The sequence below is a fragment of the Lynx canadensis genome, chromosome D3 (genome assembly GCF_007474595.2).
Source record: "Lynx canadensis isolate LIC74 chromosome D3, mLynCan4.pri.v2, whole genome shotgun sequence".
In the NCBI taxonomy this organism is placed as follows: Eukaryota; Metazoa; Chordata; class Mammalia; order Carnivora; family Felidae; genus Lynx; species Lynx canadensis.
Window position 1 is genome coordinate 65,768,533 of NC_044314.2, and position 20,560 is coordinate 65,789,092.

At 37.2% G+C, this 20,560-nt stretch overlaps 1 protein-coding gene and 1 pseudogene across 4 annotated transcripts in view; one reads left to right on the forward strand and one right to left on the reverse strand.

Moving 5' to 3' along the window:
• Nucleotides 1-9,821: 9,821 nt before the first annotated feature.
• LOC115498770 (protein HIRA) overlaps nt 9,822-20,560 on the reverse strand; it is a 92,427-nt gene continuing 81,688 nt past the window's right edge. For 3 of the 4 annotated variants that reach the window (XM_030292408.1, XM_030292409.1, XM_032595441.1), the window contains one exon: nt 9,822-10,659. In XM_030292408.1, coding sequence (XP_030148268.1) covers nt 10,205-10,659 — 455 coding nt within the window. In that variant the 3' untranslated portion in view covers nt 9,822-10,204. The remainder of the gene's footprint in view (nt 10,660-20,560) is intronic. The other variant, XM_030292410.2, reaches the window with a different exon arrangement.
• LOC115498774 lies at nt 18,962-19,834 on the forward strand (annotated as a pseudogene).

The following is a 20,560-nucleotide window of genomic DNA, read 5'->3' on the forward strand; positions in this document are numbered from 1 at the left end:
CAATAGGTTACATACTATATGATTCCATTTATTTTACATTCTTGCAATGACAAAATTGCAGAAAGGGAGAACAGATTAAAGAGATGATGGGGTGAATGGGAATTGTTGTGGCTATAAAAGAGCAACTTGAGTCCACTTAATAACAGTAATATATACATTATTCTCAAGTGTATATAGAACATTCTCTGGGATAAACTATAACACAAGTTTCAATACATTTAAAGATAGAAATAATACAAAGTACTTTTTTGACCACAGTAGAATGAAATCACACCAATAACAGAAATAAAATTGGGAAATTCATAAATATGTGGAAATTAAATCACACACTCTAAATGACTGATGAGTCAAAGAAGAAATCAAAAGAGAAAGAAAATAATTTGAGATAAATGAAAACAAGGACACAACATACTAAAACTCATAGGATGCAGCTAGGGCAGTACTTACAGGGAAATTTCATAGCTTTAATTTAATTACATAAACTGGAAAAGAATACACTAAACCTAAAACAAGCAGAAGGAAGGAAGTAATAAAGATCAGAGCACTAATTTATGAAAGAGAGAATATGAAAACCATAGAGAATATAAAGGTAATCAAGAGCTGTTTCTTTGCAAAAGTTAAAAAATTTGATGAGCTTTAGCTATATTGATCAAGGAAATAAGAGAGAAAATTAGATTATTAGAATCAGAAAAAAAGAGGGAAATTACCATCTTACAAAAATAAAAAAAAATTATAAAGCAATACTATGAACAACTGTATGCCAACAAATGAGATAGCTTAGATAAAATGAACACATTTCTAGAAAGACAAACTATTGTAATCAACTCAGGTAGAAATAGACAATCCAAATAGATCTCTAACAAGTAAAAAGATTGAATTAGTAATACAAAAAACCTATTTTCAAAAAAAGCACAGGCCCAGGTGGCTTTACTGCTTAAGTCTATGAAACACTAAAAAAATTTATTTTTTTTATTTTTTTTATTTTTTCAACGTTTTTATTTATTTTTGGGACAGAGAGAGACAGAGCATGAACGGGGGAGGGGCAGAGAGAGAGGGAGACACAGAATCGGAAACAGGCTCCAGGCTCCGAGCCATCAGCCCAGAGCCCGACGCGGGGCTCGAACTCACGGACCGCGAGATCGTGACCTGGCTGAAGTCGGATGCTTAACCGACTGCGCCACCCTGGTGCCCCGAAACACTAAAAAAATTTAATATAAATTCTTCACAAATTCTCCAAAGAAATAGAACAGTAGGGAATACTTCACAACTTATTCACTCATTCTGTGACACCCTGTCTCTAAAACCATAAAAGACCTCACAAATAAACTTCAAACCAATATATCTTTTGAATATGGACACAAATACAGTGACATGTAAATAGAATTATATACCATCACCATGTGGGATTTATCTTAGGAATGCAAGGATGGTTCAATATACAAAAAAATCAATTATAATTAGATGAGAACTTCTTCAATCAGATCTTAAATCATCTTAAAAACCTACAATTAGTATATAATACTTAATGGTGAGAGACTTGGACACATTCACTCTAAGATCAGTAACAAGCAATGGTATCCACTCTTGCCACTTCTATTCAACCTTGTACCAGAGGTTCTGGTCAGAGCAACTAGGCAGGAAAAAGAAATAAAAGGCATTTAGATAGAAAAAGAAGTAAAACTATTTCTTTTTTTTTAATTTTTTTTTCAACGTTTATTTTTATTTTGGGGACAGAGAGAGACAGAGCATGAACGGGGGAGGGGCAGAGAGAGAGGGAGACACAGAATCGGAAACAGGCTCCAGGCTCTGAGCCATCAGCCCAGGGCCTGACGCGGGGCTCGAACTCACGGACCGCGAGATCGTGACCTGGCTGAAGTCGGACGCTTAACCGACTGCGCCACCCAGGCGCCCCAAAAGTAAAACTATTTCTAATCACAGATGACATAATCTGGTATGTAGAAAATCTCCAGGAGTTCAGTAAAAAGTATTAAAACTAATAAAAGAGTTCAGCAAGGTTCCAGGATAAAAGATTAACAGGCAAAAATCAATTGTATTTCTATATGCTTGCAATGAACAATCTAGAAGCAAAATTTTAAAAATGTTTCCATTTATAGGGGTGCCTCAATTGGTTAAACGTTGGACTTCAGCTCGGATCATGATTTGGTGGTTCGTGGGTTCAAACCCCTCGTGGTGCTCTCTGCTGTCAGCACAGAGCCCGCTTCAGATCCTCTGTCCCTGCCACCCCGACTCTGTCCTTCCCCTGTTAACATGCTCTCTCTCTCTCTCTCTCTCTCAAAAACAAAAATAAAAACACTTCCATTTATAATAGCATCAAAAAGAATAACATAATTGGGAATAAATTTTATAAAAGAACTGAAAAGTTTATATACTGGAAGCAACAAAATATTATTGAAAGAAATTAAGGGATACTTTCTCAACAAAGGGGGTTTAGAGGGAAAATACATCAATATTATAAAGGCCACTTATGAAAAACCCACAGCTAACATCATCCTAAATAGTGAAAAAAATGAGAGCTTTTCCTTTAAGATCAGTGACAAGGATGTCCACTTTCACACTTTTATTCAATATAGTACTAGATGTCCCAGCCACACCAATCAGACAAGAAAAAGAAATAAAAGGCACACATATCAGTAAGGAAGAAGTGAAACTGTCACTATGTTTGCAGATGACATGATACTATACATATAAAACTCTAAAGACTCCACCAAAAAACTATTAGAATAAATGAGTTCAGTAAAGTTGTAGGATATAAAATTAATACACAGAAGTTGGTTATGTTTCTATACACTAATAATAAAGTACCAGAGAGAGAAATTAAGAAAACAATTCCATTTACAATTGCACCAGTAGAATAAAATACCTAGGGGGCACCTGGGTGGCTCAGTCAGTTAAACGTCTGACTTCGGCTCAGGTCATGATCTTGTGATTGGTGAGTTCAAGCCCTGCATCAGGCTCTCTCCTGTCAGCATGGAGCCCACTTTGGATCCTCTGTCTGCTCCCCTCTCTGCCCCTCTCCTGCTTGTGCACTCTCTCTCTCAAAATAATTAACAATTAAAAAAAAACCTAAAAACAATCTTAAAAAAAAAAAAAGAATAAGATACCTAGAAATAAACTTAACCAAGGAGGTGAAAGACCTGTACTCTGAAAACTATAAAACACTGATGAAAGAAATTGAAGATGACGCTAATGAAAAGATATTCTATGTTCATGGATTGGAAAAATTAATATTGGTAAAGTGTCCATAGTACCCAAAGAAATCTACAGATTCAACACAATCTGTATCTAAATACCCCAATGGCACTTCCCCCCAACCCCAAAACAGAACTAGAACCAATAATACTAAAATTTGAATGGAACTGCAAAAGACCCTGAATAGTCAGAGAAGTCTTGAGAAAGAACGAAGCTGGAGTTAGCACAATTCCAGACTTCAAGATATACTACAAAGCTGTAATAATCTAAACAGTACGGTATTGGCACAAAAATAGACACATAGATCAATAGAACAGAATAAAAAGCCCAGAAATAAACCCATGCTTTTATGGTCAATTAGTCTATGATAAAGGATATACAATGGGGAAAAGAATCTCTTCAATGAGTGGTGCTGGAAAAACTGGATAGCTACATGCAAAAGAATGAAACCAGACCACGTCTTAAACGTACACAAAGATAGGGGCTCCTGGCTGGCTCAGTCAGTGCAACATGCAACTCTTGATCTTGGGTTTGTGAGTTTGAGTCCCAAATTGGGTGTAGAGATTACTTAAAAACAGTATCTTAAAACATACACAAAAATAAACTCAAAAGGATTTAAAGACCCAAATGTGAGAACTGAAACCATAAAACTCCTAGAAGAAAACATAGGCAGTGTTTTCTGACATTGGCTATAGCAACATTTTTCTATCTATGTCTCCTCAGGCAAAGGAAACAAAAGCAAAAATCAACTATTGGGACTATACCAAAATAAAAAGTTTTGCACAGTTAAGAACACCATCAACAAAATGAGAAGGCAACCTACTGAATGGGAGAATATATTTGCAAATGATGCATCTGATAAGGGGTTAATATATAAAATATATAAAGAACTTGTATAATTCAACACCTGAAAAACAAATAATCCAATTAACAAATGGGCAGAGGACCTGAATAGACATTTTTCCAAATAAGGCATACTGATGGCCAACAGACACATGAAAAGATGTTCAACATAACTAATCACCAGGAAAATGCAAATCAAAATTGCAGTGAGGTATCACTTTACATCTGTCAGAATGGCTAAAATTTAAAAGCAAGAAATAACAAGTGTTGGTGAGGATGTGGAGAAAAAGGAACCTTTGTGCATTGTTGGTAGAGATGCAAATAGGTGCACTCACTGTGGAAAACAGTATGCAGGTTCCCACCCCCCCCTAATTAAAAAATAGAACTACCATATGAAATAGTATTCCACTACTAGGTATTTACCCAAAGAAAATAAAACACTAATTCAAAAAGATATATGTACCCCTATGTTTATGTCTGTTGCAGCATTATTTATAATAGCCAAAATTTGTGAGCAAACTAGGTGCCCGTTGATATATGGATAAAGATGTGGCGTGTGTGTATGTGTGTGTGTGTGTGTGTGTGTGTGTGTGTGTAATAGAATATTACTCAGCTATAAAAAAAGGATGAGGTCTTGTGATCTGTGACAACAGAGATGGACCTACGAGTATTATGCTAAGAGAGAAAGACAAATACCGTATGATTTCATTTAATATGGAATCTAAAAAACAAAACAAATAAAAAGCAGGAACAGACCCATAAATACAGAGAACAAACTGATGTCTGGATTTCAAAACTTACTGTAAAGCAACATTAATCAAGACAGTGTAATATTGGTATAAAGAAATATAGATCAATGGAATGGAACTGAGTGTCTAGAAACAACTCATGTGTCTATGGCCAACTGATTTTCAACAAAAGGGCCAAGACCATTCAATGGGGGAAATAGTCTTTTTTTTTTTTTTAATTTTTTTTTCAACATTTATTTATTTTTGGGACAGAGAGAGACAGAGCATGAACGGGCAAGGGGCAGAGAGAGAGGGGGACACAGAATCGGAAACAGGCTCCAGGCTCTGAGCCATCAGCCCAGAGCCCGACGCGGGGCTCGAACTCACGGACCGCGAGATCGTGACCTGGCTGAAGTCGGACGCTTAACCGACTGCGCCACCCAGGCGCCCCTAGTCTTTTCAATAAATGGTGCTGGGACATTGGAATGCCACATGCAAAATAGTGAAGCTGGATTCTTAACTCACACCATATATAAAAATTTACACCAAATGGATCAAAGTCCTAAATATAAGAGCCCAAACTATAAAATTCTTGGTAGAAAACACAGGGGTAAATTCGCATAACCTCAGATGTTAGCAATGGTTGCTTATATATGAGACTAGAAGCACAAATAACAAATGAAAAAACAAATTAGATTTCATCAAAACTGAAAACTTCTATGTTTCAACACACTATCAAGAAAGTAAATGTACAACCTACAGAAGGGGAAGAAATATTTTTAAACCTTATATCTGATAAGGAACTTGTATTAGAATATATAAAAAACTCTTACAACTCAAAAATGAAGAAAAATAATTCAATTTAAAAATTGGCAAAATATCTGAATAGACATTTCTCCAAGTAAGATATTTAAATGACCAATAAGTACATTAAAAGATGCTCAATGTTTTTAGTCACTAGGGAAATGCAAATGAAAACCACAGTGAGATATCTTTTCACATTCACTTGGATGGTCAGGTAACAAGAATCGTTGGTGAGAATGTGGAGAAATCAGAACCCTCATATACTGCTGGTATAAATGTAAAATGGTGCAGCCATTTGGAAGGCAGTCTTGAAGTTCTTCAGTTAACTAGTCACCATATGACCTAGTAATTCTATTCCTATGTATATATTAATGAGAAATGAAAACATGTCCATACAGAAACTTGTAAACAATGTTGATAGCAGCATTACACATAATCGTCAGAAGGTGAAATCAACTCAAGTGTCCATCAGTGGATGGATAAGCCAAATATGGTACATCCAAACAACGGAATATTATTCGGCCATAAGGAGTGACGCACTAATACAGGCTATAACATGGTTGAATCTTGAAAACATGCTAAGTGAAAGAAGCCAGTTACAAAATACCACATATTCTGTGATTCCATTTATTATGAAATATCCAGAATAGGCAAATGATAGAGACAAAGAGTAGATTGATGGCTGCTTAGGGATTATGGGAATGGGGCATAATAAAGGGTATGGAGTTTCTTTTTGAGGTGATGAAAATGTTCTAATAGTGACTGCAGTGATGATTGCACTTATGTGTGATCACAGTGATGATTGCACATACGTGTGACTCTACTAAAAACCACTGAATTGTACACTTTAAATAGATGAACTGCATATTATGTGAATTATTTATCTCGGTAAAAATTTTTAAGGGGCAACATGAGGCATTCTGAGTTGATTAAAATGTTCTGTATCTTTAAAAACAAAACAAAAACCTAGTAATGGAATACGTGAGTTCTATGGTTAGTGTATGTTTTTAACTTTATAAGGAACTGTCAAACTTCAAAGTGACTACTTTGTCTTCCTGCTAGCAATGTACAAAAGTTCCAGTTGCTGCACGTTCTCATGAATACTCAGTATTGTAATTTTTAACAATTTAAGCCATTCTAATAGGTATATGTTGTTATATCATTGTGGTTTTATCATCTATCACTTACATTTTCTGAATGACTAATGATGTTGAGCATCTTTTCATGTACTTGTTTTAGTTGCCATCCATGTATCTTTAGTAAAGTGTCCTAAGTTTAAAATAATTAATTAAAGGGGCATCTGGGTGGCTCAGTTGGTTAAGCGTCCGACTCTTGATTTTGGCTCAGGTCATGATCTCACAGTTCATGAGTTTGAGCCCCACATTGGGCTCCACACTGACAGAGCAGAGCCTGCTTGGGATTCTCTCTCCCTTTCTCTCTGTCCCTCCCCTGCTCATGTGCACGCTGTCTCAAAAACAAACTTTAAAAAATTACAGAAGTAATTAAGTTAAATTTAAGTTACAAAAGAATAGTAATTTTCACAAAAATTAGAAACTTAAAACCAAAACAGAAATAACATTTAAAGATGAAGAACGATGTGGAGAATAATATTTGCCATGTATGTGAAAGGACAGGGAGAGTAGATACCATATGTGAAGAGATGATGGACTTTGCTTTCTTTTGAGTGTATCTGCTGTGTGTATATATAACCTCTTACTGCACCAACCTAATTTGTAAAATGCTCTGACTCCTCCCATGTGATCTGGAGGCTAAAGTTGGGAGGTGCCCAATATGATCAGGTCAGAATTTTGAGAGGCAAGGAGTCCTAGGCTTGGACAATACAGGCCCACAGTGTTCTGCTTACAAACACGGTCTGTGGGCAGAGGTAGTGGGAAGGTGTGGGGCATCAGTAGATGGAGTAGGGAGGTCATCAGGCATTAGGGGTAGGTGTGAGGAGAAAAGGGACAGTGGCACAGGGGTCACCAGGAAGAGTACAAAGGATAAGGATAGGGCAAATTTTTGGCCATTATTTCTCCAAATATTTTTTTCTGTCACTCACTTTTCTATCATGTACTTTGAGGACTTCAATTACTTGTATACTGAGCCATTTGATGTTGTCCCATGGCTTATTAATACTATTTTTTTCTTTCCTCTTATGGACTTTTTCTGTCTTGGAACATTTTTATTGCTATGGCTTTACATTCGCAAATCTTTTGCGATGTCTAATCTATTTCATCTTTAGAAGCTTGTGACTTTCTTGTTATGTTTGCACTTAATTTTTTGATCATAATGGATAATGCTATAATTCATTTTGGATCGTGTCCCTGCTTCTTTGTGTGCCTGGTCGTCTTTGTTTGGATGCCAACATTGTAAACTCTACTTTGTTGGATGTTGCATACTTTAGTATTGTTATAAATCCTCTTGAACTTTGCTTTGCAATGTAATTAATTAGCTGGACAATTTGATCCTTTTGGGTCTTGCTTTTTTGTTAGATGAATCCGGAGCACTGTTCTAATTATTCTTCAATATTGAGGCAATACTTCCTTAGTACTCTACCTCAACCAAGCCTGTGAGTTATGTTTTTCTAGTCTGGTTCGTAGGAACAAGTGCTGTTCTTAACCCTGAGTAAAACCTAGGCAATTTTCACTCTAATCTGTTCAGGTGTTTTTTTGCCTAGCCTTGGCTATTTCCTCATTTGCACACACTGATCAGTGCTCAGTTCAATATGCACGGATAGGGTAGGGCTTCCTCTGCTGAGTTCCAGGGTTCTCTCTCTACGGAGTTTTCTCCTTTCTGGTGTTATGTCCTGTGAACTCTAGCTGCCTTGGTCTCCCTGGGCTCTAGGCTTTATTTCTTCAACTCAAGTAGGTTTGCTGGTTTCCTCAGGTTACCCTACCTTTGCTGCAGACTGGAAACTCTCTCTCTGGGTAGTAAACTGGAGCAGTCATAGGGCTCAATTTGTTTGTTTTTCCTATTTCCCAGGATTACTGTCCCTTGCTTTCTGACATTCAGTGTCTTGAGATCATCGTTTCATGTATGTTGACTGGCTTTTTTGGTTGGTTCAGGCAGGACGGTCGATTTGGTTTCTGTTACTCCATCTTGGCTGGAAGTGGAAGTCCCTGACATCTTTCTGCTTAACTTCTCCTCTCCAAATAAGAGTGTTAAAACACTGATTGTCAAAATTTTCTTCAAGGAGGTATTTGTTAAGTGTCAGGACTTTAACTACGTGATCCCAGTTAGTCCTTACAACCATGCAGGTTTTCTTAACCTCATCACCATTTGACAGCTGAAAAGCAAGGCCCAGAGTTTTGCTGGTTTGGACTTCAGCAAGCCTGTCAGTCCTGAGGCCATGTGCATTCTGTGGCTCCAAAAATTTCTTAATGCTTTGCTGCAGAGTTGTCTGGGGAGTTGACTGACCCACATAGCATCTCTGGTTCCTCATTCCTTAAAGAAGGGCTCATACTTGTAGCCTGGCTTTTGAGGTATTCATACCCACATGCACTCTGTACTCTGGCTTGGTCAGGCATGCATGTATGCTGGTGTCTCATCCAGCCACTTGACATGAATGAGAAGGCAGTAAGATGGACACTAAGTAAGGAAGCATCCAGAGAGGGTTATCAGTGGCCAAAGTCACCCAGGCCTTCTAATTCCGAACCCAGGTCTCTGTTTCCAGACTTGAGATCCCACACAGCTGGCAGGGAGGCAACAGTGAGGTGCATAACACAGAGGTAAAGGTGCTCAGTCCTTACCACACTTGAGGTTTCCGTGATTCTAGTTATTTCCTCTCCTGTGGGTCAGCCTCTGGACCACTTTCTAAGAAAATCCCAGCTTTCAGGTAATTCTTCAGAAAACTCAAGCCTGTACTTACTGATTTCCTTCCATGAAATTGGCAAGTCAGCTGTAGCTCTTGGTTGCCAGTATGATCAGAGACCAAGGGGCCCCACCACCAGAAGAACTTTGAGGCATGGCTTGGGAAGAGACTTATGTGAGGTGGCCTATCGGTTACCCCCAGCCCAGCCTCAGATCCTTCAAAGAAGTGACCTCCACAGTGGGAAAGAATTTCTGCACAGAGAGGCTGGGGCCAATAGATGACATCAAAAATCCTTTCTGGTTCTGATGTTCCATTATTGCCCATTTCAGGGGAAGGTGGAAGTTAGAAGGAAAAGGCAGGGGAAGCCAGGATGATTTGGTATCCAATGCGTGTTCATTTATTTTACACTTACAAAAGAAATCGCCCACCCCTCTGCCCCATTCCCCCAAAAAACAGTCTCTTTTTACAAACATTTAAAAATTAAAACCAAATGAAGATAGACAAGTTAATTTCAGTACAATTATTTTTCAATGTAGCTGTCATAATTAGAGTTTCAATTTCCTACAAGTGACCAATGTCCAACTGACTTATAGGGAAATCCTGATTATTGGCCAAAAGGAAAATTCCATATTACAAGTTAGCAAATTCTAGTACAAAAATAGTCCGTGTTGGAATAGGCTTTCCTTTTACATAGGTCTCGGGGTCAGTCTACTGACCGCATAATACACTAACATTTCGGGGTTCTCTCTCTTTCACAAATGGCTCATTCGTCATAGCTGAAGCAGCACGGTGCCTGCAGTGGCAGGGACTAGCGTCCACCTTGGGACCGTGCTGGAGACGGCAGGCCTGGGAGTGCCTCACTGACCCCAGGGCAGCAGGGCAGGGCCCCAGCCCCAGCTCTGCACAGGGGTCCTGGAGGGAGGGATGAATGGCTGGCAGAGGTTCCCCCTTCTGAGGGAGCAACAGGCCCAGGAAATAGGGGAAGTCTGCCCAGGAAGCTGGGCTGGTGCTGGCACGGGACAGCCCACCTCTTGCCAGTGTCTCCTCGTCCTTCTGTAGCCTGACGAGGTGAGAGGTGGTCCTCTGTGTTGTCAGCGGCGAGAGTGTGGCCCTGCCCTTGCTGTAGCCAGGGAAGGCCTAGGCAGGCTACTTGTCCCTCAGGATATCGAGCTGCTCCTGACACTCGGTGAAGAGGCGCTGAAAGCGGAGATTCTGCCCAATGACTGGCAGTAGCTCCTTCAACAGCTCCCTCTTCCGGAGACCCTGTGGACACAAAGAGTGACAGTTAAATTCAAGTGTCAGTGAAGAGACCTGAAAGATGGGGGGGCTTCCCTGGCCTGGCAGAGAAATTTTGTCTGCCCATCTGACCCCCAGAGACCCCCTGGAGAAACTACAGATGGATGAGAGCAATTTCTCTACATGCTGGCAAGTCCTAGGCAAGCCAAAAGCATGAGCTGGGGCATGTAGGATGGAGTGGCAGGGAGTAGGGAAAGGACACAGTGCAAGGATACAGCAAAGAAAACCAGGGTAGGTTCTGCTCCTCTGTGTCCCCTAAGTTTGCTGGCATAATCACCACTGGCCTTGAACTGTACTGATTAGTGGCCATGGTAGCTTGGCCTTCCAGACTAGGACAGAAGTAGGATATTAGGGTAGAGGGACAGGTGGATAGCCATCCAGGAATGGCTGTTCCCTCATGTGGATTTTCTCTAGGGGACTGAGGTCAAATTCAAGGGAGAAGAGGCACCTGGGAGGCAGTGGCTGGCCTTGGTTTTATAATCCTGGGGCCTCTGCCCTTGGGCTTTGCCAGGAATCTTTCATGCCTGGGTGCACTGGCACCATGGTCTGCCTGGGTTCTCCTGCAACATGTACTGTGAGGAGGGGTCTCCACTGCACAGAACCCTGAGGAGCACATCTGCTGCAAAGAAAAAAACCACCAACCAACAACACTGACCATTGGAAGTGAAGGAAGGCCCAAGATGTTAAAATAAGCATGGTAACAAGACAAGGAATTATAGAAAAGAACCAAGTGTAGATATTAAGTATGAGCAACATAGTCATTGAAGGAGATGGGATTTGCGGGAGAACAGACACTGCTGAAGACCAAGTCAGAGTAGAGTCAGATGGAGGACCACAGATCATGCTTGAGGAGAGAGGCAAGAGAGGGGAAGTAAGAGGAGAAATTGTATGGGAAAAGTAAAGGCAGAAGGAGGCAGCAAATGGGCGCAATATCTACATAATGGGTCCCAGAAGAGAGAAAGAAGAGAGTAGGAAATATTTAAGGAAATAATACAGGTGGATTTCATATAATAAAATCAAATGGCCTTAGGTTGAAAGCCTCCATGAATGCTGATCATGTAAGATATGGAAACATAATAAAGGTCATATATGAAAACCACACAACTAACATATTTCAGTGGTGAAAAACAGAGCTTTTCCTCTAAGATCAGTAATAAGACAAAGGTGTCCACTCTCTCTACTTTTATTCAACATAGTACTGTAAGTCCTAGCCACAGCAGTCAGATAAGAAAAAGAAATAGGCATCTAAATTGGTAAGAAGTAAAACTTTCACCATTTGCAGATTGCATGACACTATTATACTATACCATTATAATATATTACACTATTGTAATATATTATATGTAGAAAACCCTAAAGACTCCACCAAAAAACTAAAACTGATAAATGAGTTTAGTAAAATCACAGCAAAAAGTTAATATATAGAAATCTTACATTTCTTCACACTAATAACAAAGTAGCAGAATAGAAAATAAGGAAACAATCCCATTTACAACTGCACCAAGAACAATAAAATATCTAGGAAGACTTGTACTCCACAAAAACTGTAAAACATTGATAAAAGAAACTGAAGACACAAATAAATGGAAAGATATTTCATGTTCATAGATTGGAAGGACCAATATTGTAAAAATGTCCAGATCACCCAAAGCAATCTACAGATTTAATGCAATCCCTATTAAAATACCAACAACATTTTTCACAAAACTGGGGGAAAAAAAGATATGGAAAAGCTGGTATCTCATGTTAGGATAAAATATACAGAATTTGAGGATATCAAAGACAGAAACATTCTGAAAGTTTCTAAAAAACAAGAGCATATTACTTACAAAAGGAGAGATACCAAGATACACAATAAAGTAGTATTTATAATATACTGGGAAAAAACCTCATAACCTAAACTTTTTTACCCAAATAGGTATTCATATTAAAGGGTATAATGAAAAGTATTCTTAGGCTTATAAGACCTCAAAAGGTTTGCCACAAAAAAGATCCACCGTGAAAATGTTTTGGAGGAAATACTTGAAGTAAGAGAAGATAAATCCAGACAATGCTAAGAGACATGAAAAGAAATGTGATCAACTATGGCTAAAGTTTATATTAGCCTTAAGAAAACCAAGAAAACAAAAAATGTAAATGGTTTGAGCTTAGCAATGAGGGGAAAAAAAAAAAGCTTGTCAGATTAGATAAAATAAAAGCCAGCCATCCAATGTTAGTAAGAAACATATAAACATGGATGCAGAAGGGTTAAAAGTTGGAGAGAGATACGTTAGTAAAGAGTAAAAAGAGAGCCAGTATTTTACAATTACCAAAGAGGACTTCATGACAAAAAAGTTGCTGAGGAAAGAGAAAGTCAAAGAGAGGGACAAAACCACCCTCAGGGAGATTTTAATACAAAACCAACTAGTGATGGGTCAGAAAGGGAAAAAGCTGCAGATTCAGGTAATCTGAACTGAACATTTAGTAAATAAGACTTAATGGACATATACAAAATGAAAATACACGTTCTTTGGCACACATAGAAATACAAAAAATTGCTCTAAAAGTAAACCTCAAAAAATAGGCATCATGTAGACTGCAGATTGGCATGGTCGAATACAGCCTACTATATGTTTTTGTAAATAATTTTATCAAAATGCAGCCACACCCGTCCTTTTGTTTATATACCATGTTACAACAGCAGAGTCAAGCAGTTGTACAGAGACTGCATGAATTTGCAAAGCCTGACATGTTTACTCTCTGGTCCCTGACAGAAGAAATTTGCCAACCCCTGATATAGCTCATGTTCTCTAACTAAGACACAAATAGAACTCATGAATCTAATTAATCAATTAAGTTAATTAATGAAATTGTTAATTGAAACTAAAAATGACTTACAAGTGAATGGCAATAAAAACACTATATACTGCGAAAATGGTGAAATGCAACAGAAGAGGGGCTCTTATAAGGATACTTAAAAACATAAAACATCTATCAGAGTACATACAAAAATGACAACCAATTACCCGAGTCCAACTTAGGTATCAGAAAAACAAAAACAACAAAAAAACAACACACACACACACACACACTAAAATAAAATAAAATAAAATAAAATAAAATAAAATAAAATAAAATAAAATAAAATAAGAAAAGAAAGAAAAAAAGACATCAAAAAAACTTATTTATTTTATTTTGGAGAGAGAGAGATAAGCAGAGAGAGAGGGCGATAGATGATCTGAAGTGGGTTCTGTGCTGACAGCACATAGCCCGATGTGGTGCTCAAATTTGCGAACTGTGAGATCATGACCTGATCCAAAGTTGGATGTTTAACCGACAGAGTGACCCAGGAACCCCAAGAAAAAACATTTTTAAAAAGAAAATGAGATAATAAAGAATTGAAATCAATGAAATTAAAAACTTTTGATAGAAAAGATGAATAAAGACAAGTCATTTGATCATTTATTGATCAACAACTTTATGCCAACAAAACTGAACATTTAGAGAAAATGGACTAATTCCTAGGAAAATATAATTTATCTAAATCAATTCAAAAATAAATAGAAAATAGCAGTTAAATCTTACCACAAGGAAAATAACAGGTATACTAGTTTTGTAAACTGATGTTTAAGAAACTTCCAAGGAATCGATTTTTCCAAATTTATATAAACTCAAAGAACAAAAAAGGAGGAACTACCCCCAATACATTCTATGAGACAAAATAACCTTGATTCTAAAACCAGACAAAAATAAAATGAGAATGAAAGATCCCAGGCCAATTTCACCCATGAAATCAGGTGTACAAATCTCTAATAAATTATTAGCAATTAGTTCTAACAGTGAATGAAAAGATACTATGACCAAGTTATTGTTTATCCAAGAAATTGAGGATAATTTAATCTTAGAAAGCTTATTAATTTAATAGGTTTTAATATTACAGAAAAAAGGCACAAGAATTGGAAAACAGGAAATAAAACAACTATTTAAGATGATTTGGCTGCTTACTCTACACAGAAAACACAAAACTACTGATAAATTAATAATAATAATAATAATAATAATAATAATAATAATAAACATAACAAAAACGTGTAGAAAGATGTTTGGTGACTAAAATACCAAAACCAAATGCATTTATATATATATACAGCAGCAATGAATAATTAGAAAACATAAATAGGACAATATACTGTTTAGAATAGCCACAATTATAAAACATCTAAGAATAAATCTAACAAAAGACATGGATGGCCTATGTGCTGAAAGTTATAAAACTGTATTGAAAGCCATTAAAGAAAACCTAAATGAACAGAGAGTGCTGATGGGAACAATGGCATAGTTTAGATATCATGATGGAGGCTGCAAAAGGGCAGTGGTGGGCAAAGTGGTGACTGAGAGCTGTAGGGGAACTGTGGACCTGTGGATGCCTATGGAAAGGATACGATGAGTAGAATACAACAGAACATCTAAGGTTATGAAAAGAAGCAGGAGTGAGATTTCTAGGGAAAGTGAAACACTTAAAAGCAGCTACATAAATGGGGAAATGGAAGAAAAGCACAAGCAAAGACCTGGGAAAAAGGCATCCCCAGAAAAGGCTGGAGGACCAAGAGCCTTCATGACCAGCTGAGTAGGGGAGCCAGTCTACAAAGACTGGAAAGGTGGCCTTTTTTTTCAAATGCCCAATATTCAGCAAAAGATGACAGGGCATTCAAAGAAACAAAGAAACATGGCCCATTCAAAATAACAAAATAAACCTCCAGAAACTGACCCTAAGGAAACACAGGCTTGGAACTTATGTGACAAAGACTTTAAAACTATTGTCTTAAATATTCTCAAAGAGAACATGAACAGACATATTAGGAAAATGATATGTGAACAGAATGAGAATATTAACAAAGAGACAGAAATTATAAAAAAGAACCAAACCAAATTCTGGAGCTTAAAAACATAGTAGCTAAATAGAAAAATTCACTAGAGGGGTTCAACACTAGACTTGAATAGACAGAAGAAAGAATAAATAAACTTGAATTCAAGTTATTTAAAATTATTGAATCTGAACAGCAAAAAGAAAATAGAACGAAGAAAAGAGAAAACAGCATAAGAGACTTATAGGACACCATCAAGCAGACCAATACATGCATTATTTAAGTCCCAGAAGAATAACAGAGAGAGAAAGGGGAAGACAACTTATTTGGAGAAATAATGGCTGAAACGTTCCCAGGTTTGAGGAAAGACACGGATTTGCAAATCCAAGCTCAACAAATACTCCGTGTAGGAAAATCCCAAATGAACTCATACTGTGACACATTTTAATCAAATTATGTGAAGTCAAAGACAAAGAGATAATCTTGAAAGAAGAAAAGTGGCTCATTATGTAAAAAGCATCCTTAATAAGACAATCAGTGGGGCGCCTGGGTGGCGCAGTCGGTTAAGCGTCCGACTTCAGCCAGGTCACGATCTCGCGGTCCGTGAGTTCGAGCCCCGCGTCGGGCTCTGGGCTGATGGCTCAGAGCCTGGAGCCTGTTTCCGATTCTGTGTCTCCCTCTTTCTCTGCCCCTCGCCCGTTCATGCTCTGTCTCTCTCTGTCCCAAAAATAAATAAAAAAAACGTTGAAAAAAAAAAAAAAAAGACAATCAGTGATTTCTCAGCAGGAGCACTAAAGGCCAGAGAAAAACTGATATCTGAGAATACCATATCCAGCAAAACTATCCTTCAAAAACAAGAAAGAAATGAACACATTCCCAGATAAATAAACTGATGGATTCATTATGATTAGAACTACCCTATAAGAAATGCTAAAGGGAGTCCTTCAAGTTGAAATAAAAGGATGCTAGACAATAAAATATAAAGTTCTCTGGTAAAGGTGAAAACAAGGACAAATATAAAAACCCATATTGTGTACATTTGTTTGGTAATTCCATTTTTTATTCTTTTATAAGATTTAAAAGACAAAAGCATAAGAAATTATAAATCTATGTTAAAGGTTATAGAATATAAAAAGATATAATTTGTGCCTTCAATAACAAAGTGGATGCAGTGGAACTGTAAAGGAGTAGGCAATGTTTTTGTATACAAGTGAAATTAAACTGTTATTAGTTTAAAATAGACTGTTAGAACTTTAGAATGTTTTTGTTTTCCCTATGGTTATCAAAAAGAAAATATCTATAGAATATACACAAAATGAAAAGAGGAGAGAATCAAAACATGTCACTAAAAAAATTAACTAAATGCAAAGTAAAATAGTAAAGGAGGGAATGAGGGATAAAAAGCTATAAAACATACAGAAAATAAGTAACAAAATGACAATTTTAAGTCTTTATCTGTCAGTAATTACTTTAAGTGTAAATGGATTAAATTCCCCAATTAAAAAAATGGGTAAGAAACCAGGATCCAACCATATGCTACCTACAAGGAACTCACTTTAGATCTAAGGGCACACATAGGTTGAATATGAAAGAACAGAGAAAGACAGTTCATGGAAATAGTAAGCAAAATACAGACGAGATGGCTATACTAGTTTCATGCAAAATAGATATTATTTCAAAAACTATTACAAGAAACAAAAGTATAATGTATGTATACGTGTCTCTCTGTCTCTCATAAAGTATACAAGAGACATTGTATAATGATAAAAGGGTCAATTTCCCAAAGAAGATGTAACAATTATAAACATATGCACCAAACATCAGAGCTCCTAAATATATGAAGAAAACATCGAGTTGAAAGGAAAAATATATAGTTCTACAATAACTGTAGGACACTTGAATATCCCATTCTCAATAATGGACAGAACAACCAGAGAGAGGATCAATAAGGAATACGAAGACCTAAAAAACAATATAGACCAATTGTACCTTACATACATATATAGAACATCACACCCAACAACAGGATACATTTTTCTCAGGTGCACACTGAACATTCTCCAGGAAAGACCACATGTTAGGTCACAAACAAATATCAATAGGTTTAAAAAGATTGAAATCATAGAAGTATCTTTTCCAATTAATGGAATGAAACCAGAAATCAAAAGCTAATGGAAAACTGGACAATCTGCAAATATGAGACAACATATTGTTAACCAATGGTTCAAAGAAGAAATCACAAGGGAAATTAGAGAATATCTGAGACAAATGAAAATGAAAATATACCAAGAATGACAGGATGCAGCAAAAGCAGTCATTAGCAGAAATTCATAGCTTTAAGAATATACAAAGAAAGACCTCAAATCAGTAACATAAACCTTCCATCTTTGAAACTAGAAAAATAAAAGCAACCTAACCCAAATCAAGCAGAAGCAAGAAAATCACACAAGTGAAAATAAAATGGAGAATAGAAAAATAGAGAAAATAATGAAATCGAAACATATTATTTGAAAAGATCATCAAAATTGATAAACTTTTGCCTAGATGGATTAAGAAAAAAAAAAGAGAGAAGACTTGAATCACAATCAGAAATGAAACAGGGGCATTACAACTGATGCCATAAAAGTAAACATTATAAATAAACAATTTTACACAAACAATTGTACACCAAAAAACTGTACAACCTAGACAATATGGACAAATTCCTAGAAACACACAGCCTACCAAGACTGAATCATGAAGAAATAGAAAATCTGAACAGATCTATAACTAGCAAGGATATTGAATCAGTAATCACAAATCTCTCAACAAAAAAAGACCCAATGGCTGCCCAAATGGCTTCGTTGGTGAATTTCACCAAACATTTAAAGAATTATTAACAATCTTCAATTGATGCAAACATTTTTTTGACAAAGTTCAACACTCTCTCATTGCAAAAACACTCCAAAGACTAGTAACAGAAGTAGTCCACCTCAGTATAATAAAGGCCATATAAGAAAACATCACACTCAAAAGACTGAAAGCTTTTGCTCCAAAGTCAGGAACAAGGCAAGAATCCTAGCTTTTACCAGAGTACTGGAAGTTCTAACCAGAACAATGAGGAGAGAAAATGAAATAAAAGGCATCCATATTGGAAAGGAAGAAATAAATCTTTCTTGTTTGTAGACAACATCATCTTATATGTAGAAAACCCCAAAGGCTCTATAAAAAAACCTGTTAGAATAAGTGAATTCAGCAAATTTGCACAATAAGAAATTATACAAAAATCAGTTGCATTTTTGTACACCACCAACAAACATTCTGAAAATGAAACTAAGAAAACAATTCCATTTACAATAGTCTCTGAGGAATAAAATACTTAGAAATAAACTTGACCAAAGAGGTAAAAGACTAGTACACTGAAAACTTAAAATATTGCTGAAAGAAATTAAAGGTAAACGGAAAGACATCCTCTGTTCATGGATTGGAAGATTTAATATTAAGATGTCAGTAACACCAAAAACATTCTATAGATTTAATGCACTCCGTATCAAAATCTTAATGGTGTTTTTCACAGAAACAGAATAATTCATCTTAAAATTCATATGGAATCTCAAGGGACCCTGAATAGCCGTAAGAATTTTGAAAAAGAAGACAAAAGGTAGAGAAGCCTTTAGTTTCTGACTTCAAGACTTATTTCTGCTCTTCCTAGAAGTGGTCTGAGGTGATCTCTGCAAATGGTCACTATTCACTTGACCCAGAAAGTCCTACAAAATCATGCAAATCAAGAGGTTCAAAGCTTTGTGTTCACTTTATGAATGCATGTGAACCTGCACAAGCATCAAGGGTATGCATATCCGAAAAGTCACCAAGTATCTGAAGACTGTCACTTTATAGAAGCAATGTGTGCCATTCTGTTACTACAATGGTGGAGTTGGTAGGTATGCCCAGGCCAAAGAGTGGGGCTGGACACAGAATCAGAGGCTCAAACAGAGCGCTCAATTTTTACTACACATGCTTAAAAATGCTAAGAGTAATGCTGAACTTAAGGGTTTGGATGTAGATTCTCTGGTCATTGAGCAGCACATTCAGATGAACAAAACCCCAAGATGCAGCGCAGAACTTACAGAGGTCATGTTTGGACTGACCCGTATATGAGCTCTTCCTGCCACACTGAGCCGATCTTTATTGAAAAGGAGATTGTTCCTAAACCAGAAGAGGAGGCTGCACGGAAGAAAAAGATACCCCAGAAGAAACTGAACAAAAATTTATGGCCTGGGAGTAAATTCCACATAAAATAAATGCAAGTACAAGTAGAACAAAAACCAAAAAACAACCCCACCAAAACAACAAAGCTTATTTCAAAACTATTGTACCTTTTAATTTTTGAACTATGTGACTATATTACCAGCCAAAATAAAATTTTAAATTAAAAACCTGAAAATTTTAATTAAAAAAAGATAAAAGGGGATGAAGTAAACTGCATAAACAAAGCAGAACGTACTGCCTGCCTGCGGCACCAGGGGCAAGCTGCAAGAGGATCTGCCCTCTGGCCTGAAGGCTTATGTCAATACCAACTGCCACCAAGTACCACCTCCCACTCTGGGCTCTCAGTATGTCTCTCTACTGTTTAAGGCAGCAGCGTGGGACACAGCTCATTACTACCTCTCTGGCCATTGTCACAGGTCCCACCACGAAGACTGGTCCAACCCTTCGACACTGAACAATGATCTTTGAGGGAAAGAGCCTGGACCTTTGGGGTCTCCTGAAGCAAACTGGTAGCTCATATCACAAAGAGTAATTTCCCAGTATATAAAGAGCTCCTACAAACCCAGTAAGAACACATGGCAATAAAGTATTTCAACAGATAGTTCAAAGAAAGGGAGTATAAGTGGCTCTTAAATATATTAAATGATGCTTTCTAATGAGCCTCTTGGGAGGGCTGGCTGCTGAGTCAGCACTGCTGGTTTTCAGTCCACCTTCCATCCACCGCTCCATTTTCCCAGCTACCTTGAGAACCAGTTCCATTTTAAGGATCAATTCTT